Here is a 27,694-nt window from a genome sequence, read left to right on the forward strand (position 1 = left end):
AAAAGCATTCAGAAAGTAGAGATGTAATTTTCTTCAAAGTTCTTAATCTTTTTCCTGATATCATTGTGTGCATGTGTGTTGTGTACATGCGTGTGCATAAGTGTGCATGATGTGTGCGTTATGTGCATATGTGTGTGGGTTGCCTCTGTGTGTGTGTGTAGGTATGCATGTATACAAAAGGGTTTCAGAGAAAACTTGTGGGAGTTAGTTCTCTCCTTCCACAGTATGGGTTCTGTGGATCAAACACAGTTTGTTGGACTTGGTATTAGTCCTTACCTGTTGAGCCATCTCACTGACCTAGGAGTTTAGTTTTTATTAAAGTACTATCTGCTTATTAATTTTTAATTCAACATAATTTCACAACCTTTATAACTCTACTTTGTTCTTCCTTTCTCCTCATGGTTAAAATGGTTAAAACAAGGTTACTTGGAGGGCATCCCTATAGTCTCACCTTCAGGGTGATCTAAAATAAAATTCTCTACATCAGGAAAAATGCTACACAGCAAGGTCTTAGCTCTTTTGAACAATAGCATTCAGAGAGTGGGGATCACTCTTTGTTGTTGTTCTGTTTTTAGGCTAGTTAAGGCTAAAACAAAACCTACCCTTCCACACAAATAAATAAATAAATAAACAAATACTCTTCAGTGAGGACTTAGAGGAAGTAAATACCTAGTCCTCTGTGAAACTTCCTTTTATAATTTTCTCTAACGTTTTCAAGTCCAGGAATTAGAACTAACATCTTCTAAAAATCTGTTCTTCTGCTTCTTGTATTAAGTGTATGTTTTCTTTACAAATCCTACTAAAAATGTAGACCTAAAAACACAAAATAACTCGAAAGGGGACACTCACCTGAAAATGCCACAAAGAAAACCAGTCACCTAAGTGTTTTCCAAGGTTTGGCACAGAGGTCGTCACAGTTATGGTACTAGGGACTCAGGCTACATATTAAGCTAACAGAAGAGTCCAGCAACCATCAGGATACTGGTTTTCATATGCAAATTATAAGACTGAAGGAGTGATGGAGGTTTGCACCAAATTGCCTGAAAACCCCTGAAGCCAGACAATATGTGAACACATTAGTTTCAGGGAAAGGAGGCTCTGAGAGCCCATTGTGTGAAGTTGTTTTGAAAACAACAAACAAACCTAAATTGCAATGGAGATGCTAGGATGTTAGAGATGCCAGTAAAATCTGCCAAGGCGGTAAAACTAGATCAAGAGAGAGCATATGTGCTGCAGGCAGGAGAACTGGAAAACTGGAGGGGCAGGGCTACCCATGGTCACTGGAGGCCAAAATAAGGTATCATGAGCCATGGATTTCAGACATGGAACTGGTGAGTTTGGGTTGCCCTGAGAGGTTTCTGTTTTGTCTTGATCAGGTGTTTTGCTTTGTTTTTGTTTTGTTAGTCTCCATTATTCTTCTTTGGAATGGGAGCATTTACTCTGTACAGTAATTATTGAAAGCATGTGACTTGAGTTTTTATTTTATAGGGACCCACATTAAGAGATTGCCTTGAGCATTAAACTTTGAAATTTAGGCTTTTGATCTTTTTAAAGAATATACATTATTTTTAATTATGTGTATGTGCATGTGAATGAAATGCCTGCAGGGGTCAGATCTCCCTGGAATTGGAGTTACAAGCAGTTGTAAGCCACACTAATGTGGGTGCTAGGAATCAAACTGAGGTCCTCTGCAAAAGTAGTACATGCTCTTAAGCACTGAACCACCCAGGCCCACAATTTTAGGTTTTAAACACTGTTAGAACAGTTAAGATGATGGGGATTCTTACAAACGAATTGAATGCATTTTGTATTATTATGAGCTAGCTGTCAGTCTTTGAGCACAATGGATGGAAGGTTAGGTTTAAAAAGTGATTATTGAGAGTCCGCCTGAGAAGGGGTAGACTTGTGATGACCAGTCATCACTGCCAACTTCATTAGATTTAAAACTGCCAAGAAGACATCTCTTGACATGTCTTTTCAGGGAATTTACAGAGGTTAAAACGAGAGACAATCCACCTTGAATGAGGGTGACACGAGCTCATGGGCTGAATTTCTGGACCAAACACAAAGAGGAAAAGGAGAAAGACAAATGAGCAACAACACTCTCCAGCTTGTAACTGCAGATACCACATAATCTGTGGCCTCACGCTTGTGCCACCATGTATTTCTGCCATGACGGACTACAGACCGAGCCAAAAGAAATCACCCTTCCATTTGGTTGCTCTGTCAAGCGTTTTGTCATATTAATGGGAAAGCCCCGTACCCCACATCTGAGAATAGAAGGTTAATAACCTTGCACAGTGCAGTGTCAGCCTCCTGGCCGGAGTGTTACATTGCGCACAAGTGAGATGTTACGGGAAGCTTGATGAGAGGTGCTCGAGCTATTTTCAGGACTTTACAGTAAGTAAAAGAAAGCTGTCTTTTAAAAAGTTAAGTCTCCCTAAATACTCTTTAAAACAAGTGAAGTTTTCATAACCAATCACAATTCAACAGTATCTCAAATTAGTTCTGAGCGCATAGATTCCTGTTTTACCCTGCAACTATGTCAGCGAACAACTAAAATCTGGTGCTGTTCAAATGCTGCACATCAAAGAGGCTTAAAACAGGTTATCACTATAGGCTTCCTCTGATTCCCATTTCTCACTCTAATGTAGAATTTTCTTGGACATTATATAGTTTTTAATTTCTTGTATGTTTTATTTTCACAAGAAGGAGAAAATCCCTATTAATTAGTGACAAAGTTATTTTTTGTGATTTTTCTCATCACTTAACTAAGTACACAGTAAATGCTAAAATATATCTTGACTCATTTGCTCATAAATTGTTATGAAAATAGACATCTGAAAGTTCACCTCATCCATTTATGAACACCTCATCCATTATGAGCATCAAGTATGATGCTCAATGGACCATTATTCCATTATGCATGGAAATTCTGATCACTTCTTGCTTTCAGGAAGTCTCTAATGTACATTTCCTTCACTTTAATAAAGTAGCTGGGATTGAAAAAAACACCTTAACCCATATTATGTGAAATTATAATTTTGAGTAATATTAGGCCTAAAGTACAAATCCTTAAAAAATCTCGTTTAAAATAAGCTAAAATTCCTCATTAGAAATATGAAAAACAGTAATAAATCCAACTGTCACAAATCAGATTCAAAGATGCTGATAATTTATGAGATATTTTTCATGACCTTGGGTTGTTTTCTGGGAGTGTTCTGAGGATGTCTACTGATCTGCTAAAATCATGCAGTGGAAACAAATGTATTTTCTTTGCCAAGGAATACCATAGATGAATATTAAATATAGTCCTGCTAGCCAAAATTCACATCTGTAGACACTTAAGCTGCAACTCTTCCTTTTTCAGTAACAATTTGTAATACCTTCTGAAATGCATGTGAGCAGCTATATAATATCTCACACCTGGGTGGACTGCTAACTGTAAGGACAGGGTTACAGACTACTCACTGGACTTCGTGTAGTCTGGACAGTGGGTGTGAATGTCATGTATGTGAACAGTAGCAAGTCATTTTTGTCAGTGTGTGTGTATGTGCGTACACGCACATGAACATGCTTCTGGGGACAAAATATTGCAATACTGCAAAATTTAAAAAAAATATATAAAGCTCAAAACATACTCTAGTGCTATAAGCAGCCAATTAAGAGAAAAATACTTTACGATACTGAAATTGAAGATAAGGGACATTGCACATGCCTGTGCACACGTAATCTCATCACTCAGGGAGACAAGCGTATCTCTGTGAGTTCCAGGCCAGCATGGTCTACAAAGTGAGTCCAGGGCAGCTAAGGATACACAGAGAAACCTTGTGGGGAAGAAAGAAAGGCAGTGGTGCTAGAAAATTTGTCGTATGAAATCTGTGCTATTCTGATACATGAATAAGATAAAAACACAACAAAGGAGAAAAATATTAGGTCAGTCTCTTAGATGAATTTGAATACAAAAATTCTGAATAAAATACAAACTGGGCTGAAGAAATTACTCAGTGGTTAAGAGCACATACTGCTCTTACAGAGGGCCTGAGAGTTTCCGTTCCAATCGTCTATGTCTGGTGGCTCACAACCGCTAACTCCACTTTTGGGCTCTAGCAGTTGTAACTGCTGTGAGTACCTGCCCTCATGTGTGATACCCACATTCATACATATACATTTCAAAAGTCTCTAAAAAGTACAAAAATAATTGAAAACCTAATTCAACTGCACATCAAAAGATCAGTCACCATATCCAAATAGTTTTCATTCCAGGGATGCAAGGATGTTTCAATACATGCAAATCAATGAATAATGTATTACATTATTAAACTCAAGGACTGAAATAATATGATCATCTAAATAGATTCAGAAGATGCCTTTACACACACAGAAGAAATCAGGAATAGAAAAAAACAAACCTCCACATAGTAAAGGTTATAAATGACAAAGCAATAGCCAACATTAGACTAAATAGACAAATGTTCTAAGCATATCCCAAGACTAAGATTTAAATGTTTATTTTCTCCACTCCTTATTCAATATAGTCTTTAAAGTCTTAGCTACAGAAATATAGAAGAAAAGTTAAAAGGATCACAAATAGAAAGAACAGAGTCATTAATTTCCAAATGAGATGACTCTATAGAAAGTGACCTTAAAGAATCCACTAGAATACCTGGAACTGACACTTTCAGCAAAGTCGAATTAAAAAAGTCAACACCAGCATAGAAAAAGTAATGTTTTCTATATGCCAATATTGAATATGCTAAGAAAAGAATAAAGAAAACTATCCATTCACAATACCTTAAAAAGTACCTAAGAATAAACATAATGAAGAAGACAAAAGATACCTATAATGGAAATTTAAAAACACTGAAAAAAGTAATTGAAGAAGAACTAGAAGACCAAAGGGCCTCCTATGGGTGACAACATCCCAGCTAGGTGTCGTAAGCCACCAAGCACAATCTCCAGGGCCAGGGATGGGTTATCTCACTGAGTCACACCTCCACACACACATCACAGACTATTGTAAAGGCATAGTTACCCTCCACAATCTGACAGTCAGGCCCTATTGACAAAAAAACACCGCCTCCTTATGTCACTGAACATGGAGAGATTGAGCTGCTGCCAGTTGGAAGCTTCACCCCTGCTGACCACAACTCAGGGTTTGCATGCTACCGAAGGAGAAAAGTAATCACCAAGTCAGCCAGTTACGAACCCTCTGACCTGTGACAGATATGCTAGCGCAACAAGTGCACAAATGTGATGGGAGTAACCAGGCACTTTTTTGGCTGGATTTAAAGTCCACTCCTTGAGATGGAACCCATATATCAAAGTGGTAAAAGTGTCCAAGAACCTGAGACTAGGTAGGTCATGGGCCTAGGGGAAAATCCACTATTATTCTGCTAAAGGGACAAAGAGATAAAGTGACTCCTGATGACATACTTCTGTACCCATAGATAAAAGTGTCACCCGACCCTCATCAGAGAGGCTTCTTATAGAAGATGGTAACTAACAAGAGACTCACAACTGCACAATGTGCAGAGAGAGATATTTTCAAGCACCCAACCTAAGTGGGATGTCTTCATCAAACCCCTCCCATCAAGGCCCAGGAATCGATGTAGAAAAGAAGCAGACATACTTCAAGTACCAGGAGCGGTAGATAACTCCCACTAAAACAAAACCACGCCCAGTGTCTTCCAGAAACAACAGAACTGACACAAATATGAACCTGCAGAGATGTTACAGTATGCACAAGATTTGCACAAGTTTAAAGCAGAAAAAAAATTCCCAGAGAAGGAGAAGTAGACAAGTCCCACTCTTAACAAACAACCTCTTTGCAATCCACACTTGCTGGAAAAGGTAAAAACAGTTTTCTCCAATGAAGTGTCACCGGGTACCACAGTCCAGGAAAGCCCTCATGGCCAGGAGTAGTGGCCAACGCAAAATGGACTCCATGATTTTTGGTGGTGGTGGCTTTTTGTTTGTTTAGTTGGTTGGTTGGTTGGTTTTTGTGGGCTTCTGTTTTGTTTTGTCTTTGTTTTTTTTTTGTTTTGATTTTTTTGAGAGAGAGAAAAAAAAGAAAGAACATGATGTTGGACATAAGAATTTAGGAAAGGTCTGAGAGGAGTTGGGAAAGAAAAAGAATATGGTCGAAATATACTGTATGAAAAAACTTTAGATACAAGTCCTCCTATCCTCACGGATAGGAATATAGTAAAAATGACTAATCACAAGACTAAATTTGCACTTTTATATCTTTCTTTACATTTTAGCTTTTTCTATCATATAGATCTTCTGGTTATATATTAAAACAAATAAACTCAAAAACTATAGTAGTTTTTTGTAGAACCATGTTCACTAATGAATAATTAGTAATTGCTAACAGGTAGAAGCAAACCAAGTGCCCAATGAGAAACAAAATGTGGAATATTCACAGAATGATTTTTTAAAATCTTACAAAAATTAAATTCTGACAGTCTATGGCACCCCAATATTAAATGAAATAAAAAAAATCACAAAAAGGTATCTAATGAATGATTCCCTTGTGCCAGATACCTAGAGTAGTTACATACACAGAAACAGAGTTAGAGCGGTGGCTAGCAAGGGCTGGGGAGCACTCAGCACTTAGCCATGGGGAGGTACTGTTTGGCAGATACTATTTTGGTTTTGTGAGGTTAAGTGTTCTGGAGATGAAAAATGGGGATAGTTGCCCAACAATTTAAGTGTAATTACTGCTACTGCACCATATAATTAAAATGGTAAGTTTTATATCTTATATATTTAAATACAATTTAATATTAATGAATTTAATTAACATAAACAATAAAATAAGGACTGGTAGAAAGAAGAAATGGGATTTTGCAAATGTTTTCCCAAACAGCCATGAAACTGCGTCAACTTTAATTTGTTTTGGGAAATGGTATTTTATAAAATTTAAAGTAATGGTAACTACAATTAGCTCACAATCTATCATTTCTAGAAAATTATGCTCTATTCCTTCTGTTCACTCTTGACTCTGAGACACCATTTAGATGTTTCCAAGGCAATTCAGTCCAACAAAGTCAGAGGATGACCTTAATTTCAGTTAAATGTAATGATAGTGGCTTCTAATAGTAAATATTCCCTCTTACTAAAATTAGTCTCCTTGATGGGAAGGGCTGTGTCCACATCACCAGTGTCTAAATTTAGGTTATTATAAGAATTAGGGTTGTTGGTATAATGTTCTTTTAAAATGTATATGCCTTACCCTTGTTAATTCAAATGCTGATTTCCCCACCCCCAACTCTCTGGTTTCAATCTGTATATTGCATTGTGATACTCACTATAAGCATCCTGTCTCAACTCTTGTGTAAACAGGACACAAATAAAGCAACTAGATACAATGTTGTGCAATGGGAGGAGCCAGAGGACAGGAAAGAGGGGAGGAACTAGAGAATAGGAAGGGGCGAGAAGGAGGAAGAGCTCGAGGAGAGAAGAGCAGGAGGAGAGCAGAGCGGGAGGAGAGAGCAAGGAGGACTTAGAGCATGAACCAGACCTAAGATTTCACAAAAAGCAAGTATAATGTGGGAAATCTAAATGTTAGGATCTAGGTTAACTAAAAACCCAGTCTCTGTGTGGTGATTTGGTTATACAGCAGCTGAGGATTAACAGCAGCATTACTAGAAGATAAAACAATAGTAAATATTAATCTCCGCCTACAACATAGGGTATTAAAAAAAATCTCCACCTCATGCAGAGGTATTTCTCTGTGTCTCATTCTTACCTTTTTCTCTTTGGGCACAGATAGTCCTGTCCCTCAGGGGTCTCATACTGTCAGCCTGCTCTAAGGTCAGAGAGGCCCACATCTCCTACAGACCCCACTAGGATCCCAGAGGTGATGAAAAAGCCGCAGTGCCTGTCTTTGATCCCCCTCTGCCCTGACAAGTGATCTGGGCCCATGGGTCACACTATTAAGAAGCCCCTCATCTCCTAGGGAGGCGTGAGGAGGGGCAGTGACATCACAATCACATTGCTTGTTTTCAGATAATAGCTAGCAGAATGTTAGAACTTAGGGGCCAGCACACTCTTTTCTTCATGATTTTGATCGTTTTGGAAGTGGAATGACAGGAACTGCCCCAGGGTTTAGAGACAGGGGACAATATGAGCATAGAGTGATTCCTAAATCACTCTACATCAGCTTACAAAGTACTTATAATATAGAACATTTAGAAATACAAGAAATACAATTTAAAAATCACATGGTGTCATCTAATCATAAAACAAGCTGCATGTCCCCCCCTCCCCATCTTCATGTGTATTGCGAGCCTCTCCTAGGGATATGTCTCCATCTCATGCTCTGCACTATATACCATGATGACTCTAACCTCAAAATACACCCAGAATCTCACCACCTCCTGCTACCCTCTGGTCTCAGCCACCTTTATTCATCACCTGGATGACCAAAGTGGCGTCTTAGCTGGCTTCCTACTTTGTTCTCAGATGGCTAGGCTTTCCCCTCAAGAGAAGTGTTCTCCTGTCTTCCTTTACTCAGGGCTAAAGAAAAGTCCGTGCATTACATGGAAGACTCCGTGTGACCGTGCTCTGAGACCTGTGTGGCACTTCCTCTCAAACACTCCCTCTGCTCACACACCACACTTGTTCCAAGCTGTCCTTGGCCATAGCAGTTTTGCTTTTTGCTTTGGGATCTTCACACTGGCTTCTCAGGTATTAGTGACCCCTTCATCCAGACACTGGCATGCCCAGAACGACTTCATCTCAATGAAGTAAATGTAGCCGTGCTGTTTGAATGGGTCCCGATCCTGGTAACTTCGGAGTTTTTAATCTGTATCATTTCATTAAACAACTTAAAATTATGTATGCAACCCATACAAATGTAAATCAGAGCACACAGCCAACTGTTCCAGTCAGGCTCAACTCTGATGGTCTCCGCTTGTTTTGTCTGCTGCTCTGCACTGACTGACCAGGACTCTACATAGGCATATCAAATGTACAGAGTGAGCCATCACTTGTGAACTATCTGTTGTCCTTCATCTCCTTCTTCCTTCCTGATCCTCCTATATCCTCTTCTCTCTTCCAAACGATAGCTTCTTTCTGTAATTTAGCACTGTGAAAGCCATCAGGCCCATGCTTTCTTAGCTGTGCCCTAAAACCAAGTTTCTTCAGTGGCATAGGAGAATTCTATAGGAAACGTCCAAAGTGCCTCCTTAACAGGAGACAACTCATTTGCTCCTTTTCTTTGACTCCTTATCCTAGTTGCTGGTTGCTGGAAAATAGTGCCAACTGAGGCAGAAATCTTTAGTGCAGGGATGGAATCACTACATTCAAATGAGTGAGATCCACCGAGAAATGAGGCTCCTAAGTGATCTTGTACAACAGTCTCCCCTCAGCCCTGCCTGCCTCCCCTATTCCAGTCATCCCAACAACTCCAGATTGGTACAGGAGAGAGAAATAAAATCCGCTTTCTAGTTTGTCACTGTATTTTAGGGTCTTTTTAAACAAAAGGTTAGGCTCACTCTAATACAGAGGGAACCATACAAAATTTTCTCTTTCAACTTGTTAATACAGTAAATTACACTGTTTCTGATACTCAACCATTTTGCATTCCTAAAATGAAAGCCATGTGATTGTGAGATACAATGTTCTAAAACTGTAAATGAATTTTGTCCATTGAATTTTAAAAATATTTATAAATGAGATTTTTAGAGGCATGCTTTTACAAAGTGTTGATTATCTATGTTATATTAGCCAAGAAACAGATCACTAGTCAAAGAGATGGACAGTCTTCAGTTCTACAGTGTAGGAGTAAAAGAGACGTTCAACCATAACGCTAATCTCACACATCCGCAAACACCAAAAACCTTATGTGCACAAGACAGAAATGCTTATTTCTGTTATTTGATAGCACCTCTTTCAATTAAAATACTAACTCCTGAAGATAACAGATGAACTCAAATAAGTTCTCAAGTCAAAACAAAACGTTTTACTGCACTATCCTAAGAGCTTTCCATTTATTCTACGTATAAGATTTTCCACTTATGAGCATCCAAACAGAGGAAATGACTTCTAACAAATAAAAGAATTCTCATTTTTAAATGGTATTATTGAAACATAGGAAAGGCAGGCTGGAGAATGATAAGGATGCTCTGATTTACAAACTTTAAATGCTTAATTTAAAATCAAACAAGCATTCATTTATATTTCTAGATTTTATTTCCCCAAACAATCCTTTGTTTTGGTTTTTGAGATAAGACTTCAGTGTATCCCAGACCGGCTTGAAATTGTTATAGAGTGAAGCATGAGCTTAGATTCCTGGCCCTCTGACCGATACCTCCCAAATGCAGGGACTACTGATTTGTTCCCCTGGGTTTCTAGAAAAGAAGAGTGCTCTTTAACTTCCTGAAGAGGCAGAGGGAGGGAGGACAGAAGACAGAAATCATGCAAGCCGCAGAGAAAGGAGCAGCCTGCTCTATCTCCCTCAGAGACTTCCCATTAGCACTGAGTTTAGCATTCCCAGGTAAGGCAAACTCTTCACAGCATGAATATGCAAGCAATCTGAGTTCTCTGTATATTCAAACCTTCTGTAAGACATTTAATTAATTGGTAAAGATCTTTTCCCATTCCTTAGGCTGCATCTTTGCTTGAGTGATGGTGTCCTTTGCTATGCAAAAAGCTTTTAGCTTCATGAGGTTGATTTATTAATTGTTAATCTTTGGGCCTGCACCATCTCTGTCCTACTTAGAAAGCCTCTTCCACTGCCATGAGTTTTCAAGCCGATTCCTTACTTTTATTCCTATCAGATTCTGAGTATCTGGTCTTATAGTAAGGTTCTGGATCCATCTGGAGTTGAATTTTGTGCAGGGTGATATATATGTATCTATTTTCACTTTTACATGAAGCTATCCAACACCATGTGTTGAAAATGCTGTCTTTACTCCAATGAGTATTTTTGGCTCCTTAAAAAAAATTAGCTGTCTGTGGGGTTATGTCCAGGTCTTCAACTTCTATTTCATTAATCAACCTTTTTTAAAAAATTAATTTTATTTTTACTAATTACAGTTTGTTGACTTTGTATCCCAGCTGTATCCTAATACCACCCTCCCTCCCTCTTCTTCTACTATGCTCCTCTCCCAGTCCAATGATAGGGGAGGTCCTCCTCCCCTTCCATCTGACCCTAGCCTGTCAGGTCTCATCAGCACTGGCTTCATTGTCTTCCTCTATGGACTTCCCCTGTGCCCCCTGTGGTAGAGGTGATCAAAGTGCCATTCCCTAAATTCATGTCAGAGACACCCCCTGTTCCCATTACTAGGGTACCCACTTGGACACTGAGCTGCCATGGGCTACATCTGTGCAGGGGTTCTAGGTTATTTCCATGCACAGTCCTTTTTTGGAGTATCAGTCTCACAAAAGACCCTTGTGCCCAGATTTCTTGGTTCTGTTGCTCTCCTTGTGGAGCTCCTGTCCCCTCCAGGTCTTTCTACCTGCCCTTTCTTTTATAAGATCCCCTGCACTCTGCTCAAAGTTTAGCTATGAGTCTCAGCATCTGCTTCAGTACCCTACTGGGTAGAGTCTTTCAGAGGCCATCTGTGGTAGGCTCCTTTCCTGTTCCCTGTTTTCTCCCTCTTCTGATGTTTGTCCCATTTGCCCTTCTGAATGAAAATTGAGCATCTTACCCAGGGTCCTCCTTCTTGCTTAGCTTCTTTAGGTGTACAGATTTTAGTATGTTTATCCTATATTATATGTCTAATATCCACTTATAAGTGAGTATATACCATGTGTATCTTTCTGCTTCTGGGATACCTCACTCAGGATGATCTTTTCTAGTTCCCACCATTTGCCTGAAAATTTCATGATTTCCTTGTTTTTAATTGCTGAGTAGTATTCCATTGTGTAAAAGTACCACAATTTCTGTATCCATTCCTCAGTTGAGGGGCATCTGGGTTGTTTCCAGGTTTTGGCTATTACAAATAAAGCTGCTACAAACATGGTTGAGCAAATGTCCTTATTGTATACTTGAGCATATTTTGGACATATGCATAGGAGTGGTATAGCTGGATCTTGAGGAAGCACTATTCCTAATTGTCTGAGAAAGCGCCAGATTGATTTCCAAAGTGATTGTACAAGTTTACATTCCCACCAGCAATGGAGAAGGATTCCTCTTTCTCCACTTCCTCTCCAGCATGTGTTGTCACTTGACTTTTATTCAAATGCCCTGCTATTTTCATGACTATATCTGTGGCACACCCTGAAATCTGGGAGAGTGATACCTCCAGCAGTTATTTTATCAATCAGAATTGTTTTAGCTCACTATCCTGTTTCTTGTCTTACCGTGTGTGTGTGCTTCCATGTGAGGTTTACAATTAAAAAAAATATGTGCAATTGTATTGAAATTTTGATAGTGATTTCACTGAATCTGTAGATTGCTTTTGGTAGGATGGCCATTTTCACAGTATCAATCTTACTGATACATGAACATGGGAGGCCTTCCATTTTCTGATGTCATCTTCTGTTGTAAAGTCTTTATTATATAGGTCACTTTCTTGGTTAGTGTTATTCCTAGATATGTTTTTTTAAGCTCTTGAGAAGGGTATTGTTCTTCTGATTTCTTCTTGGTATGTTTATCATTGGTTTATAAAAATAATTTTTGTTGAGTAACAAACACCCAGACATGAATTCAGTGTTGACTTAGGGGACTTCCTCTGGGAAACATGCTTCACAGGAAGCAGATAAAGTAGGAGAAGCAGAGAGCTGATGCTACCTCAAAAGATAAGCAATCTAGGGAGGTACCAAGCCTCAACTGCTGGCTTTTAAATACACTTACATACATGTAAATATACACTTACACTCTCACAGGTAGCCCCACACATATGAGTACACACACACACATACACACACACACACACACTCTAAGCCTCACCATAAGAGAATACTAATTCATTGTATCTGAGTTCTGCATCATTCCTAGGTTTTCCAAGTTGCTGTTGTGTATTTTTTCTTTTACAAATGTTCATTACGCTTAGAGGTGCCAGTAACCCATCACAGCTGTCTATGGTTCATAGATCAACAGAAAAATGACAATTCTAAGTTCATTGTTTGGAGGATATAATACAGATTAGACTGGATGTTATTTGTCAATCAATTTATACAAATTTCAAATTTTAATTTAATGTTTAAGGATATAAAACTCCATATTTTTTAATCAAAGAAAAAAAGTCAGGCAAAAGATCAAAGGAAGAAGAGAATTGAAATTAGAAATCCCTTTAAAGCTAAAATGACAATGTCTTCATAAGTTAATATTAATCCTTTAATTATAAATTTCAAAGGTCTGAGTAGTTTCTATGACCTTAGCTTTGGGTAATTATGCCATATGCGGCATTTCTTAAATTTGAAAAAGATGTTGAACTGTTGCTCAGAATCTTTTAATCACTTTAGGCTGGCAGATCTCCAGAATAATCCTTCAGATATCATTTCAAGTTATGTACTGGCAACCTAAGCTGGTAAATGTGTGTCAAATTCATAAGAGCTTTTCAATTTGTATACTGCAAAAAATGATTTGTCATATATTTTATAATATCAGAATGTTACGTTTAAAACAATTATTCATAGGTGAGAATTTACAAAGTGCAAAATAGACACACTACACTGAATGCAAATAAAAACATTTGTGTACTACAACTAAAAGGCACATACCAAGAATATTTGCCACAATGCTGAGATTTTTATTATTAAAAGTAGAAGAGGATTATACATTCATGTAGAAAATAGAACTCTAGGGGAAGAGAAACTACCAAAGAAATACCAACAGACATTTTTTAAAGAAAATAAAAAGTGTACACTACAGATCTAGTATAAATGTCCAATCTCTTGATAATAACCACTTTTTACAAAAATACCAAAAATTAAAGGATGGGTATGCTAAGGGTATACTAAGCAACAGCAAATGCCCTTGCAGGGGAAATAAAAGGTAATCTAAGCTTTCTGAGATGAAACAGGACCTCATCATTTTATGGGAATTTTAAATGGAGAGAAAGAAAAATTAGAAGTGTTGATAAAAATTTGTGACTAGATATGCTAATATCCACATTAAATTTTAATATTAATTTTAATATTAAAAGCCCAAATATCTCAAAGTTAAACAACACAATAAATTATGCTCTCTTCATAAATAAAATACCACAAACCAATAAAACTATAGTTTTTAAGAATTCCAAATGACATTGAAATATCTTTAGAATAACTTGTAGAACAGGAAGAGACTTAGCATGTTCTCAGGCAACTAAGTTGAAGCTGGTAATTCATGTAGATATTAAGCTGTTTTCGCTGGTAATGAGTGAGGGTGGTAGTGGCAGGAGCTTTATTTTTCTTTATTTTTCATGTTTTCTAAACATCCTTTATTTTAAGAATGTTTGCTTTTAAGTGGTTCAAATTTGTCTTTTTCTTAATAGATACAAAAATTGTTTACTATCATCACATAGTAATGCTCTTTAACTTTTCAAAGGTCCGTATATATCGTGGGCTTTTTGTAATTCTGTTTGAAAAGAATTTAAAAGTGTAAAAGCAGCTTTCACTTTGCAAATGTCAATCATGTATTCTCTTGGATTCTATACTTCAAGGACTTGACTTTGTGGAACTACTTCATGTTTTCCATAACTCGAGGTCACTCAAGAGATCATTTTGGTCTAAATCACTGCTGACAGTCAGGTAGCATCTGGACTCAGGGCTTTTGTAACCCTTGCACTGTGCTACCTAAGGGACCCAGGATAAATGGAAGGTTCTACTTATATGGCTTATTATTCTAGTCTTATCATCTTCTCCTTAAACCTAAATTTACACTAAACAATAAGAACGTGATTCTGACTAAATTTTGAGCTGCATATTTTAACTTTCAGGTATCTCTACATATGAAGTTGTGTGTGGTATGTGATATGTGTGGGGTTATGCCCGTGTGCATGTACTAAAAGGACAACACTGGCCGTCTTGTTTTATCTCTATCTTATTCCCTTCAGGCAGTGCCTCTCACTGAACCCAAGTTTGGCATTATGGTTCGGCAGCCTAGTCAGTGATCCCCAGCTCATCCATCTGTCTCTACTCTGCAGTGTTAGAGTGACAAGCAGACATGCCTCTACGAGTTTTTTAGGGAGAGGTGGAGAATTTGAACTTAGGTCCTCATATTTGTGTAAGTACTCTGGCCATTGAACCATCTTCCAACACACTATTAAGCTTTATAATCGGGTGAGAAGAATTTAGCAACTTTGCAGAATGATTAACAACTAAACTTTCAGCTTATTGGTATTGATTTAAACTTTTATAGAAATTCAAATGTTTATTAATTTGTAGAGAAAAATCAAATTATTTCTAAAAATATACTTTATGTTTAACTTATTTAAGTAATACGGAAGAAATTATATGAGACACAAATGAATATTTGAATACAAAGATAAATTTTGCCCTATTCAAATATCTATAATGGATTAAAATCAAATTTGGATGAGTTATAATTTATTCATATACACTGTCATACACTAGGGCTATACTGAATTCTTTGATTCACTCACATAGCATTTAATGAATATCTTTTGTGAAAAGCACTATATTTGATCCTAGAGCTTTAAAAAATAAGGCATTCTTTTGACTCAGTCCATGCATTTTTTTGCAGCTGAAATTGCTAAACTTTTGTTTTTACTTATCAATATGAAACACAAGTCATTCAGTGTCAAGAACCTAGTACTTGGGTCTAGACTTTGCAACAGTGCAATGGATGGCAGCATATCTTGTATCTTCCCTTTCTCCAGATCGCTCTCTTTTCTTTGCCCACAATTCCCAGTAGGCTAGACAACCTCTTCAGTGACCTTCCTCCATGTTGCCTGGAATGACTGTGCCTGGAATGAATGTCCCTTCTGTTTCCTGTACGACTTGTATTCTCTGTCCATTTTAGGTACCAACCCCATTCTTCCAGAAGGATGAAAGATGAAGAGAAGGCCAGCGATTAGAAATCTGTAGAACATTTATGAGTCAAAGGTGATAGGTATAAGGACTGAGAAGCAAGAGAGAGTGGCATGTTCCAAGAACAGACGGATATCTCATATTTCTGTACCCCTGTAGCCAAGGTCTGAGGTGGGGTTGTCCTCAGCTGAGCATCCTTCTGCTGCCAGAGGGTATGCCATCAATCATCTTGTGCCAGTCTCCACTTTGGACAATCTCCAAAGTCCCTTATCTCCTGCTTCAAAATGCTGAAGATCTTTTCAGTGTAAAAAGGCACTCTGCTTTGACTCCTGCTGTTCTTTGAAAATCTAACTTCCTCATTTTAGTATCAGATTTCCCAGTCAACAGAGGCCTTTCTCATCTGTACGGCCTCACTCAGCTTTTGCAAATGTGGTTTGCATCTCCGCTATCATTTTCAGTATGTGGTCCAAGATCATCAGAGACTTCAGTTTCAGCTCCAGTGACCTCTCCTCAACTCTCATCCTTCTTGACTTTGTCACATTCTTGAAAGTCTTGCTTTCCAAATATTCTTTTTCTGTATTTCATGAAAACAAATTCTGTACATAGTTCTGCCACCTTGATGACCCTTCTTTGACACGTATCTCCCAGTCTCTGAAATGTTGAAGCCACTCATCTCATTGTCTGTCTGTCTGCTTCTTCATTATTCCTCATCTTCTTACCAGCAGTTCCGCTCCCAAGGCGGCAAGCCACACATTCTCTGTGGGTAACTCCTACGCCTGTTTCTCTAGGCTTGCCTTCTCTTCAGGTATCCAGAAACATCCTTTCAACAGCAAGTGACCAGCACAGCTCATGTCCATCACTCTCAACCCTGCACAATGCTGAGTTAATATGCTTCCTCCCCAGCCTTGAGACGTCTACCATGTTTGTAAATGATTAAGGGCTAAGTTTGTCTTATCAAGACTCATCAGGGCCCCCTCTGCAATGACTCTCAAGTATACCCTTCCTGCTTTGGTGAATCGGAGACACTTCACTCCTCATATGCACCTCTAACAAGCTCTCAAGAGTCTGTCTCCTGGACTAGACCAGTTCCCATCAACCCTTTACTGCTATGCCATCAAAGATGCTGACAGAATGATTCTCCTAATGATCCCCAGATCTTGGCATGTAATTCCCCATCATCTTCAGTGGCGTCTTGCCATTTACTGCAGGTGGTTTATGAGCTCCCTGGGCCATAGTCTAGCCTATCGCCTGCCCTTCTTGGGATCAGCCAGCACATCAGGTACAAGGTTTTGTTTTCTCTTGAATTTGTTTTCCTGTGACTTGTAATGCCACATTCCACATCTACTTGTTAAAAATTCCCCAGTCCACTTATGTCTGACTTAAATGGCATCAAGTCTGGTTAATTTTTCTTGATCTCAACAGAAAATAATCTCCGCTAATTTTGCATTTCCCTCTACATTAGTTAAATTCATACATCTACATGAGTTTTTGTCTTGTGGTCTATTACTTCATTATCTTCTCAAAGGCTCTTTTTGAGGACAACGTCCACTGCTCCTTTTCCTTGGCATGCTCTAAGTCACTCTGCAGCCTCTCAACGCTCTGCTGCCTCAGTGCTCTGCTCATTGTGTGAGAGTGCTTCCTAGTCCTCAAGGCCATGCATGTGCCAGCATTAGAGTATTACTATTTTGTACTGTTTTGATGGCAGGCTCACCAATATCCCACTTACATGTTTACAAGGCTCCCAGCCTCAATATATCCTGCAAGGCCTAGCCTCTTGCTCTCATGATTTTTTTCTTTTTCTACAGAAAGCAACTGTCTCCTGGCATCACCATAACTGCCCCAGGCTCGCTGTCTTTTACTCTCTTAACACCCACATATAAACTAATAGTAAATCCTGTCAACTCTACCTTTCAAACACACACCAGTTAATTTCTTTCTTAAATCCCAGCTGCTACTATACTTCCCAGGCCCAATACTCAACGGGTCTGTTTCAGTTACTGCAGCCCTTCATGGCTGGTCTCCTGCTTCTCCTCTGCCCTCCAGCTCTCCAGCTAGCCCATTTTCTTCATGGAGAGATTCCTCTTCACATAGTGGTGAGTCAGATCACTCCACAGCTCCGGAAGCAGGCAAGCCTCCTCCACCAAAAGTCACAGCAGAGCCTATGGCAACCTCCGAACCTGGGCTGGGCCCCAAGACTCCTCTCTAGACTCCTCTCCTTGGTCATCATTTGCAGCCACACTAGAGCTCTCACTGGTTTTCTAGGAAACCAGGCACACTTATAACTCTTTGGAGCTCCCTTACTATGTAACTGTGAGTTCAGAGCCACCCTGCTAAGGGCTAAGAATGTTAAAATATGATTTCCATGTGAATTAGGGAACTAAGGTAATGCCTTAGGCTTACACTGTGTAAAATCTGCAGTAATGCCTGGAGTGATTGTGTGCAGTCTTTCAGGGCTCAACATTACTTGCAAAGGGAAAGGAAAAGGAAAAGGAAAAGGAAAAGTCAAAGGAAAAGGAAAAGGAAAAGAGAAGTAGAAGTTGAATAGAATTAGGTGATTCTTGAAGTACCCTTTTCAAGTTTTGTTCCAAAGAAACAGACTGGCATTAATTAAAGAGCTCAAGAAGCAACATGCAGCTGGTAGGATGAAGAGCAATTCCCTTTTAGTACCTGATTAAGTATTTAAACTTTAAATTTTTTTATATTAATTATAATTTATTCACTTTGTAGCCCCCTCCCTTGATTCCTCCCAACCCCACCCTTTATCCCTCATCTCCTCCCATGCCCCTCTCTAAGTCCACCGATAGGGGAGGTCCTTTTTCCCTTCCCTCTGCCCCTAGCCTATCCAGTCTTATCAGGACTGCCTGCATTGTCTTCCTCTGTGGCCTGGTCAGGCTGTTCCCACAACTTTTAAAAAGTGTTCAAGATTGTTAACTTGAATATAATCCGAGCCAAATGTGTAAATGTTATATTGATATTTATTTCAGTAATATACTAATCTAAATGAACTTATTTCTACTAAAATGTCAACCCAAGAAAGTACATCATCAATAATGTTAGTATTATTAAAGAGAAACTACAAAGCCTAATAGGACTATTAAACAACAGCCTAGGGGAAATGCACAACTCATTCTAAACCCAAGAAAATTCAGAGCTACAAGCCCAGGTAGTCCTATGCTACATGGTATGTGACAATCTGACAACACCATTCTATCACTGAGTTTAATTACTAATTAATTCCATAAAAGTCAAGGGGACAGGTAGGTAGTTCCATATAGTACTTTAGCAATGCTTAAAAATACAGAGCAAGACATTCAGACTGCTCAACTATGGCTGAAGATTAGATCCATGCTACCACCCTTCAGCCATTAAATACCAGAGCTGGACAGCGGGCTTTAAGTCGGCATTGCTGCGGTCTAACCAAAGTCCTACGAAATGGCTGCTCACCTTCTCCAGAGTCATCTCGGTCTCAGCAGCGTGCGTCTTCTTCAGCTCCATCTTCATTCTCTCAGATTCGGCCTTCAGCTTGTTGACAGCAGTCTCATGGTCCCTCGCAGCCTTCTGCTTCTCTTCTTCTCGGAGAAAACCAAGTTCTATAAGCTGCTGTTTCCGCTGAGAGTTCACATTAATCAGCTCTTCCCTCAACTTATGAACCTGGGTCTCCATGTCAGCAATAATCTAGTGTGGAGAGACGGGCAGGAGATACAGACAGGGAGGTCATAGAGGAACAACTACACATGGCCAATCAAAACACAGATGAAAATCCATTTGTCCTTCGGGTCTCCATTAGAACCTTTGTTGTTCTGTGCCCTTCAGCCCAGTTCCCACTTACCTAGAGGCAAATGCCATGTGGAGAAAGAACACTTTTCTATGCACTGCTTTTTCAAACATCACATTGCCTTATTTTACCTGGTCATAATACCTGCATTGGTGGAATATTGTGAGTATTCCTCTGAAACTTGCTTTTTCAAATATTCAGGATCAAGTTCTTAGAATTCATCTAATGTCCTCTATTGTGCTTTTGTTTTTCCATCATTGGTCTTGGCTTTGATTTTGTTATGTCCTTACCTCCACTTGCTTGGTTTCTTTTGTATTCCTTCTTTCAATTTCTTATTTTGGATATATAACTCATTTTTATCCTTTCTTTTCTGATTTATAAATTTGAAATTGTGTTCCTTTAGATATATGATGTTTTTATTATCACTCGCTCCAATTTACATTTAATTTCCTCTATTCCTTCCTTTGCCTTGTGAGATATATGCTTCTTAGCTCTAAAATTCATGGGACATAAGTTTTATAAGGCTGTTGTAACAAAGTACCACAAACAGTGTGCTTTAAAAGAACACTAATGTTGGGCTAGAGGGCTCAGCAGTTAACAGCACTTTGCAGAGCACCCAGGTTCAGTCCCCAGCACCCATATAACATCTTACAGCCATCCAGAACTCTAGTTGAGAGGGGGATCCAGTGTCCTTTGGCCTCTGCGGGCAGCAGGCCTGCATACAGTGTGCATACATATTACAGGTAAAACACTCATACACATAAATAAATACACACATCTTTAAAATCTAAGAGAAATACGTTCTTTGACAGTTCTCGAGGCTAGAAACCTCAAAACCAAGTGCTGTGTGAGCTGGTCACTTATGGGCCTCTGAAGAGCTCATTCTGCTCATTTCTCTTAGATGCTGGTACCTGCTATCCACACTCATTATTCCTCGGTGTGTACCTACAACATTCCAGTCTCTTCCTTTCCCTTGCCTGGGCCTCTCTTGCTGGGTGTTTCCCTGTTCACTCTGGTTAGGGATATAGAATGTGCTGCATCTTCCACTACCAAAAATTAAGATTGTTTAACGGCAAGATATGTTGTCAAATTTAACAAAAAAATTTAAATTTAAAAAAATCTTTACAAAAGATTTTAAAATCTTCATGGCTAAGAAATTGGTCTAAACTTTCTACATATATTGAGTGCTGCATTCTATAAATGTCTATTGGCTCATACATTTATGTTACTGAAATATAGAAAGCGACTGAGAGATTTAAGTGCAAACTTTCAGCTAATAATGCACACTAAAATCTCTCACTGTGCTGACTTTTAAGTTTGCATTTACATATTTTGAGGTTCTAAGGGCCATATCTCATTCACTGGCCCTTTGTTATCAAGTGACTTTCATATGCTCTTATTAAACAACTGCCCTCCTCACCTGAGCATGAGTTCTGCCATAAACTCACTTTTCCCTGGGGTAACAACATGAACAGCAGCTCTTTGGAGGGGTGAGTATTCTTTGGTATATTTTATTTACATTTTTTTTCTTTAAAGCTTTCTGAAGATTTAGTTTTTAAATGTTTATTATAAACAGCAAAATGATTTTTAATTTTCTTTTAAAAGCTTATCGATATTTGTCTTTTAAATGGAGTATTTAGTCTAATTAATTTCTATATTCTTAAATATTTGCCTTATTTTAAAAATCTTTTTTTGTGCCATCCTATTGTTTTTTTGTACATTTCACATTTTCTCCATTTTGTTTTTGGTATAATGAATCCATCCTCTCCCTTCATCACCTTCCCTGTCTTCTCTCACCTGGAAGTCATGTGCTGCCTCTCCTGCCCTGGCCCCTCCCTCCCCTCTCCTGCCCTGGCCCCTCCCTCCCCTGCCCTCAGGGTAAGCAGCACCGAAGTCTGAGTTCCTTGGAGGATGTTCCTGCCAACCCTTGCAGCATTTACTGGTCTCAAAGCTCTTTCTGGGTGGGTTTGAAAGGCGGCTGTTAGCCCTGTGGAGGGACTCCAGTTCATCTCTGCCTGCTTTCCAGGTCTGCCCTTTGTCTCCAGTGTTCACTAGGCTCTTTATTTTTCCTTAAGTGTGCACAAGCCTTGTTCTGTGATCAGCCTTGTTACCTTCAACTCTCTGGGGAATCTCTGACAAGTATTCCAAGTCTTTCAGTGAACTTGGCTCTTTTCTCTGTTTCCATGCATCAGGCCTCAATTTCTTAGCTGATGTAGCTAATAACATCCATGAAACAAAAATACTGATACAAGGGCCAATAAAAGGCAACCCTGTGAAAGATAAGTAAAAACCACGACAAGATAATCCACAGACTGGGAGAAAAGTACAAAGCAGAAGGCACAACAATGGAATGGAACTAGTAGGAGAAAGGTCACACCTAACACCCTCCTGGAAAAATCCATCCTGTAAGTGTACTTAGATACATTTATGAAATTAAAGTATTTAATTAATTATGAAATTACAGAAATTGGTGGCCTCAGGGGGCTATCCCCTATATAACACTGCAACTGAATTAGCTGACAACCAATGACCAAATAACATGAGCAAAAGACAGCTCTCCAGACACTTCAGAATTCAAAGCACTCACTTTAACTCAGGGTTCCAGATAAAATTAAAAGGGAATGTAAAGTAGCTAGAGCTGATCTGTAGAAGGTCGTTGGTCCTTTTTACACTGGTCCTATTTTAGATAGGAATGAAAGGGGTGGGTGACAGCAGGTCAGGGGTGAGTGGAAAGTATTTTACTATATCTATTTTTGTAGCTTACAAATTCTGATTGATGTTACTCATTTCCTAACCCAAATAAATCCATAACATTAAGTAATATGTTTATGAATGACCGAAAGTTATAAAGTTCCCTATTAAATCTTAGAGGATGAAACTCAAACCAGGAAAGTGAGTCCTGGTGTGTTATTTATTTGAAATGCTAGTTATTGATGACAAAGGAAAACAGATAAATAAATTAAAAAGAACAAATTATGGTAATATTAATCAAGGAAATGAAAGAAAGGCACAAATAAGCAATGTTAGAGATAAAAAATTAAGCCATGACAAAGTCACCTATAAAAACAAATACTAGTAACTTAAATTGTAATTAGGAATGAGTTGAGAGGTTATAAAATACTATGCCAATAACTGGGTAATTGGAAACTATCTAATAAGCTATCTAATAAGCTAAGCAAATTTAATTTAATGAAATAAAATATTTCCACAAAGAAAACACTGAGCTCATATATTTCATAGGTAAGTTTTAAAAATTTTTGAAGGATCCTATCAATCTACCTGTTATAAATTCATAAAACAGAGAAAGATAAAATTATTTACAAATTTAAATATCAGTACAATATTAATAAAAGAAGATAGAGACAATAAGAGAAATAAAATTACCAAGCAAAGGCACTTATGAATACAGGAATAAAGATAACTTAAAATAAATTATAGGTAAACATAGCTTACAGTATAAAAATAAAATAGATAATCACTTAGTTTAGAGAGTGCAAAGTCAGTTTAACACTCATAAAAATTTATAAATGTCAGTGGGGAAGTTGTGGTACATATCTTTAATTCCAGTACTCAGGAGGCAGAGGCAGGCGGATCTCTGTGAGTTCAAGGCTAGCCTGGTGAGTGAGTTCCAGGACAGCTAAAAATACACAGAGAGACCCTCAAAAAACAAAATAAAAACAATTAGAACTGTCAATATCATAATATTTAAATGAAAAAAATTGTGGTAAAAAACTTACTAAAAATGACCAAAACCACCAGAAAATGTGAATCTCCGTGTAATCATTAAAAAAAGAGAAATGCTAATCAAAAATATTTCAGAAATTAAATATGAAGCCCAGATGGCTCTCCTGGTTAGTTCCACTAAATATTTAAGATAAAAAGTAGCTGAGTCTCTCACACTGCAGTCTCTCAGAGACTCATCACTTAGGAGCTCGGTCTGTAAAGCTGGCTAGCCTCAGTGTAAAAGCAGGCCAGTGTGAGCACACTGCCAGTGCACTGGCCATGATCTCTCAACAATGCTCATCAGCAAACTAAATTCCATAGTAATATAACATTATGAAAGCTGGATGCAGGGCTGAACAGGAGGCTCAGCTGGCAAAGTGTTTACTAAGAAAGCATGAAACCTGAGTTCTGATCCTAAGAGTGCACAGCAGCACCTGCAATCTGTACTCTGAGGACTGGGAAGCAGGGGTCCCTGGAGGTAGCTGGCCAGCCTGCCTGGCTCAACTGGTGAGCTCTAAACAGTACAAGACCCTGTCTCAGAAAACAAGGTGGAGAGCAACTGAGAAAACCATTTGGTGTCAATCTAACGTCTACATGTCTACATGGATAGGCACACATGTGCACCTGTATCTATGAACACAGAGCATGCAATGTGCGACATGGGGTAAAAATATCGAAAGGACACTTTACTCCATCAATGCATTAAAAGAAAACTGCATGAAGGGTATGCTAATACACAGAAAAATATCTGATAAAACTCACATTTACAGGGTTATATTATTTCCATGAAAAAATATTTAAGGAGTTCAATGACAGAAATTCTTAGCTAATTAAGTAGGCACTGGAAAGAATGTTCTCAACCAGCTAATAGGTGCTTCAAACTTTATCAAAATTTTTTCATTGCTGTGTGTGTGTGTTTGAAGCTTTAAAACAGTCTTTTTAAAATCAAGAAGCAGCACTCTGCAGAGACGGCTCAGTGGTAAAGATCACAAAGTAGGGTATAGGGACAAATATGCTCAAAGAATTATAGTTTGTGGAAATGGCCTTATGTAATCCAGAATAATAAAAAATTAGATTCAATACAAATCCTTAAAAGTAAGTACATGAAAAGGCTCAGACAACTCTAAAAGTATAAGCCCCCATGAAAGCCATCGAGGAGCTAAAGAGCTGTAGGCTAATTCCACAGCGAGGCAAAGCCCAGCCCACTCCTGATGATCTACAGCACTAACACAAGTCTGATTCAAACATAAAAAGCTTTTGGTATGGGTGACAAGACACAGATGAGCGAGCAGGAAGTGGGAAGATCATGAATTTGAGGCCAGCCTAAGCTATAAAAGAAGACACTGTCTCAAAACGGCAGGGACCCGGGTGTGGCGACATGCCTAAAATCCCAACACATAGGAACTGAGGTAGGAGGAGTCTGATCAATCTGAGTTATGTAGCAAGACCCTGCTTCAAAATCTGGAACAAGAGCATAGTGGCCAGAGCACCTACCAACATTTGCAAGGTTTGAAGTTCTGTCTCCAGGACCCACTCCCCCAAAACAAGAAAAACAAGCTTCAATTAAGGGTCTAGTGTCACTTCCTAGACCCTCAGACCTAACAATGTTGTAGCAACTAAGAACAAGGGATTATAGGAGAGTGGGAAAGATGACTGATGAGCAGAACTGAGAACTTACAAGTCTGCTGACACTCGGCAGAACTGAACTCAAAAATACCCCAAGGAAAAGCTATCCATGCAGGAAAAAATAAAATCAGACCCATATCTTATAAGGGACAGAAATCAAATATCTCAAATCTTTACTAACCACATATAAGACATATGATTAATATATAAAATGCAGAAAGTTCTCAGAAAATTAAATAACAAGAAATTGAATAACCCAAATCAATAAATGGGCTAATGAAGTAGGCAGACAGTTCTCTTAAAGATGAAGCAAAATTAGCCAATAAGCAGATGAAAACCTTTCAGTCTCACTATACATCAGAGATATGCAAATCAAAACCACACTGAGTCCATCTCACAAATATGTGCTGCTAAGTATATGGACAAAAGAGAATTCTTACACATTTGCTGGCAGAAATGTAGGTTGGCTAAGCACTATGAACGTCAGTAGGAGGCTCTCAGAACACTAAAGTGTATCTACCTAATGACTCAGCTACACCTCCTGGGTTTTATCCAAACCAACACACTACAGAGATATTTGGCCCAAGCCAACACATTACAGAGATATTTGCACATCAACATTTATTGCACAATTATTCACACGAGCAAAGCTAGAGTCTATCTAGGCACTGGTCAACAGAGGAATGAATAAATGCAATGTAGTAAATCTACATGATGATATTTTACTCAGACATAAAGAATGAAGTCGGGGGCGTTCTAGGGAGTCCTGAGTCCTGGCGTCACTGAACAGTGCAGCTGCGGTCTGAGAGATCTGTTTGGAGAAGCCGAAATACCGCTGCCTGGCTTGCTGCGTGCCCTACTGCTCGGTCACCTGTTTCTGGAAGCACAAAGAGCAGTGTAACCCTGAAACCCATCCTGTTGTGAAGAAAGGAACAGTGACTCCTGTAAACACAAGGTCTGAGGAAGACAAAGCTGACTCCTCTGTAGCTGACTTCCTCAACAGAGACAAGGAAGAAGACAGAGTGTCTCTTCAGGATTTAAAAAATTTAGGTGAGTCTGCAACTTTAAGAAGCTTACTGCTCAACCCACACCAGAGGCAGATGCTGGTTAACATCGATCAGGGTGACAACAAGGCAAAGCTGATGAAAGCCTGCATGCAGGAGCCCTTGTTCGTGGAGTTTGCAGACTGCCGTTTAAGAATCGTGGAACCTTCCCAGAAGAGGGATTCTTAAACCTGGATGTGCTCTTTGCTCATGCTGCCCACTGCTTCTCCTAGGAGGTTGTCTCAAGACCGTTCCAGGATATGTGATGGGGTCTTCGCCTGTCACACGGCTTGCCTCAGACATGTGGGGACACTCAAGGCACAGAGCCTTTATGAAGAGACTTGTGGCCCTGGAGTGAGGGCTCAGTGGTTAAGAGCACTGGTTGCTCTGCCAGAGGACCCCAGTTTTCAGCACCCACATGACTCCTTACAACAACTGTAATTACTTACAACAACTGAAGGGGCTTGTGATACCCTCTTTGGCTTCTGCAGGTACTGTGTGCAAGAGCTACACAGCCATACATGCACGCAGAACTCCCACATACATAAAATATAAAAAATTTAAAGCCACCATCTAAATATAAATAGCCAAGTTTCTTTTTTTATTTCTGGTACAGTTTAGAGATACATCATAAATATCAACTGTATCCATTAGAATTAAAAACTGATGTTTAGTAACTTATGTTACTAAAGAAATTTAAAATGTGGTTCTGTTGTACACTATAGTCATTGTTCTTGGTAACATTAAATAAATCAATTGGTTAAATAAAAAAAAATAATGAAGTCATGTCAGTGGCAAGAAAATGTATGCAACTGGAGATCGTCATGTTAAATGACTTACGTCTCAGACAAGCATTCCATGTTTCTTCTCAATTATGGATCCTAGCCTTTACACGAATGCAAAAATTGTGTGTGTTTGTACATGACATGAAAGTAGAATTATAAAGGTACAAGGAATGATGGGGAATGACAGATGATGGATAAGCAAAAGGGGTGATTAGGAGGGTTTGAAGGTAATAGTCTCAAAATATATTATATACTTTTATGAAAATGTCCATACGAAGCCAAGTATATATGCCAATAAAAACTCTCTCCATTCCTAAGTCTATATTAAAAAGAAATAAAAGATAAGACTATGCAACACTTGTACATAAATGCTCATAAAACTATTCTTAGAAGTCAAATGTAAATACAGCTAAAATGCCTGTTAACTCATGAGTAGACAAACACAGCAGATCCACAGAACAGAGTATTACTCGGCAGTGAAAAGGAATGGAAAACTAAGTTTGTTGTAGCATAATGAACCTTGAAAACATAGTAGGTAAAAAAAAAGTCATCGTCACATACCATAATATTCTACTTTTACAAAACACATTTAATACCTCTAACATTTAATAACTTCCTTACAAAGAGACAGACATTAGGAAGCTGCCTAAGGCTAGCAGGTGAAAACTAGTGTTAACTGCTAATGCTTATGGTTGTTTTTGTGGGGAAATGATAACTTCTACAACTGACTGGTGAGAACTGAACAACTCTATGAGAACAATAGTCTCTCAGCCTCAGTTTTGCTTTCCATAGTATTATGGTCAATCATG

The 27,694-nt window shown here is 38.7% G+C and overlaps 1 protein-coding gene and 1 pseudogene across 6 annotated transcripts in view; one reads left to right on the forward strand and one right to left on the reverse strand.

Moving 5' to 3' along the window:
- Cep112 (centrosomal protein 112) overlaps positions 1-27,694 on the reverse strand; it is a 412,140-nt gene that overhangs the window by 149,996 nt on the left and 234,450 nt on the right. For all 6 annotated transcript variants that reach the window (XM_060386504.1, XM_060386500.1, XM_060386502.1 and 3 more), the window contains one exon: positions 19,378-19,608. In XM_060386504.1, coding sequence (XP_060242487.1) covers positions 19,378-19,608 — 231 coding nt within the window. The remainder of the gene's footprint in view (positions 1-19,377; positions 19,609-27,694) is intronic.
- Positions 24,573-26,289, forward strand: LOC110540428 (zinc finger HIT domain-containing protein 3-like; annotated as a pseudogene).

This window comes from Meriones unguiculatus, chromosome 7 (assembly GCF_030254825.1).
Source record: "Meriones unguiculatus strain TT.TT164.6M chromosome 7, Bangor_MerUng_6.1, whole genome shotgun sequence".
NCBI classification, from domain to species: Eukaryota; Metazoa; Chordata; class Mammalia; order Rodentia; family Muridae; genus Meriones; species Meriones unguiculatus.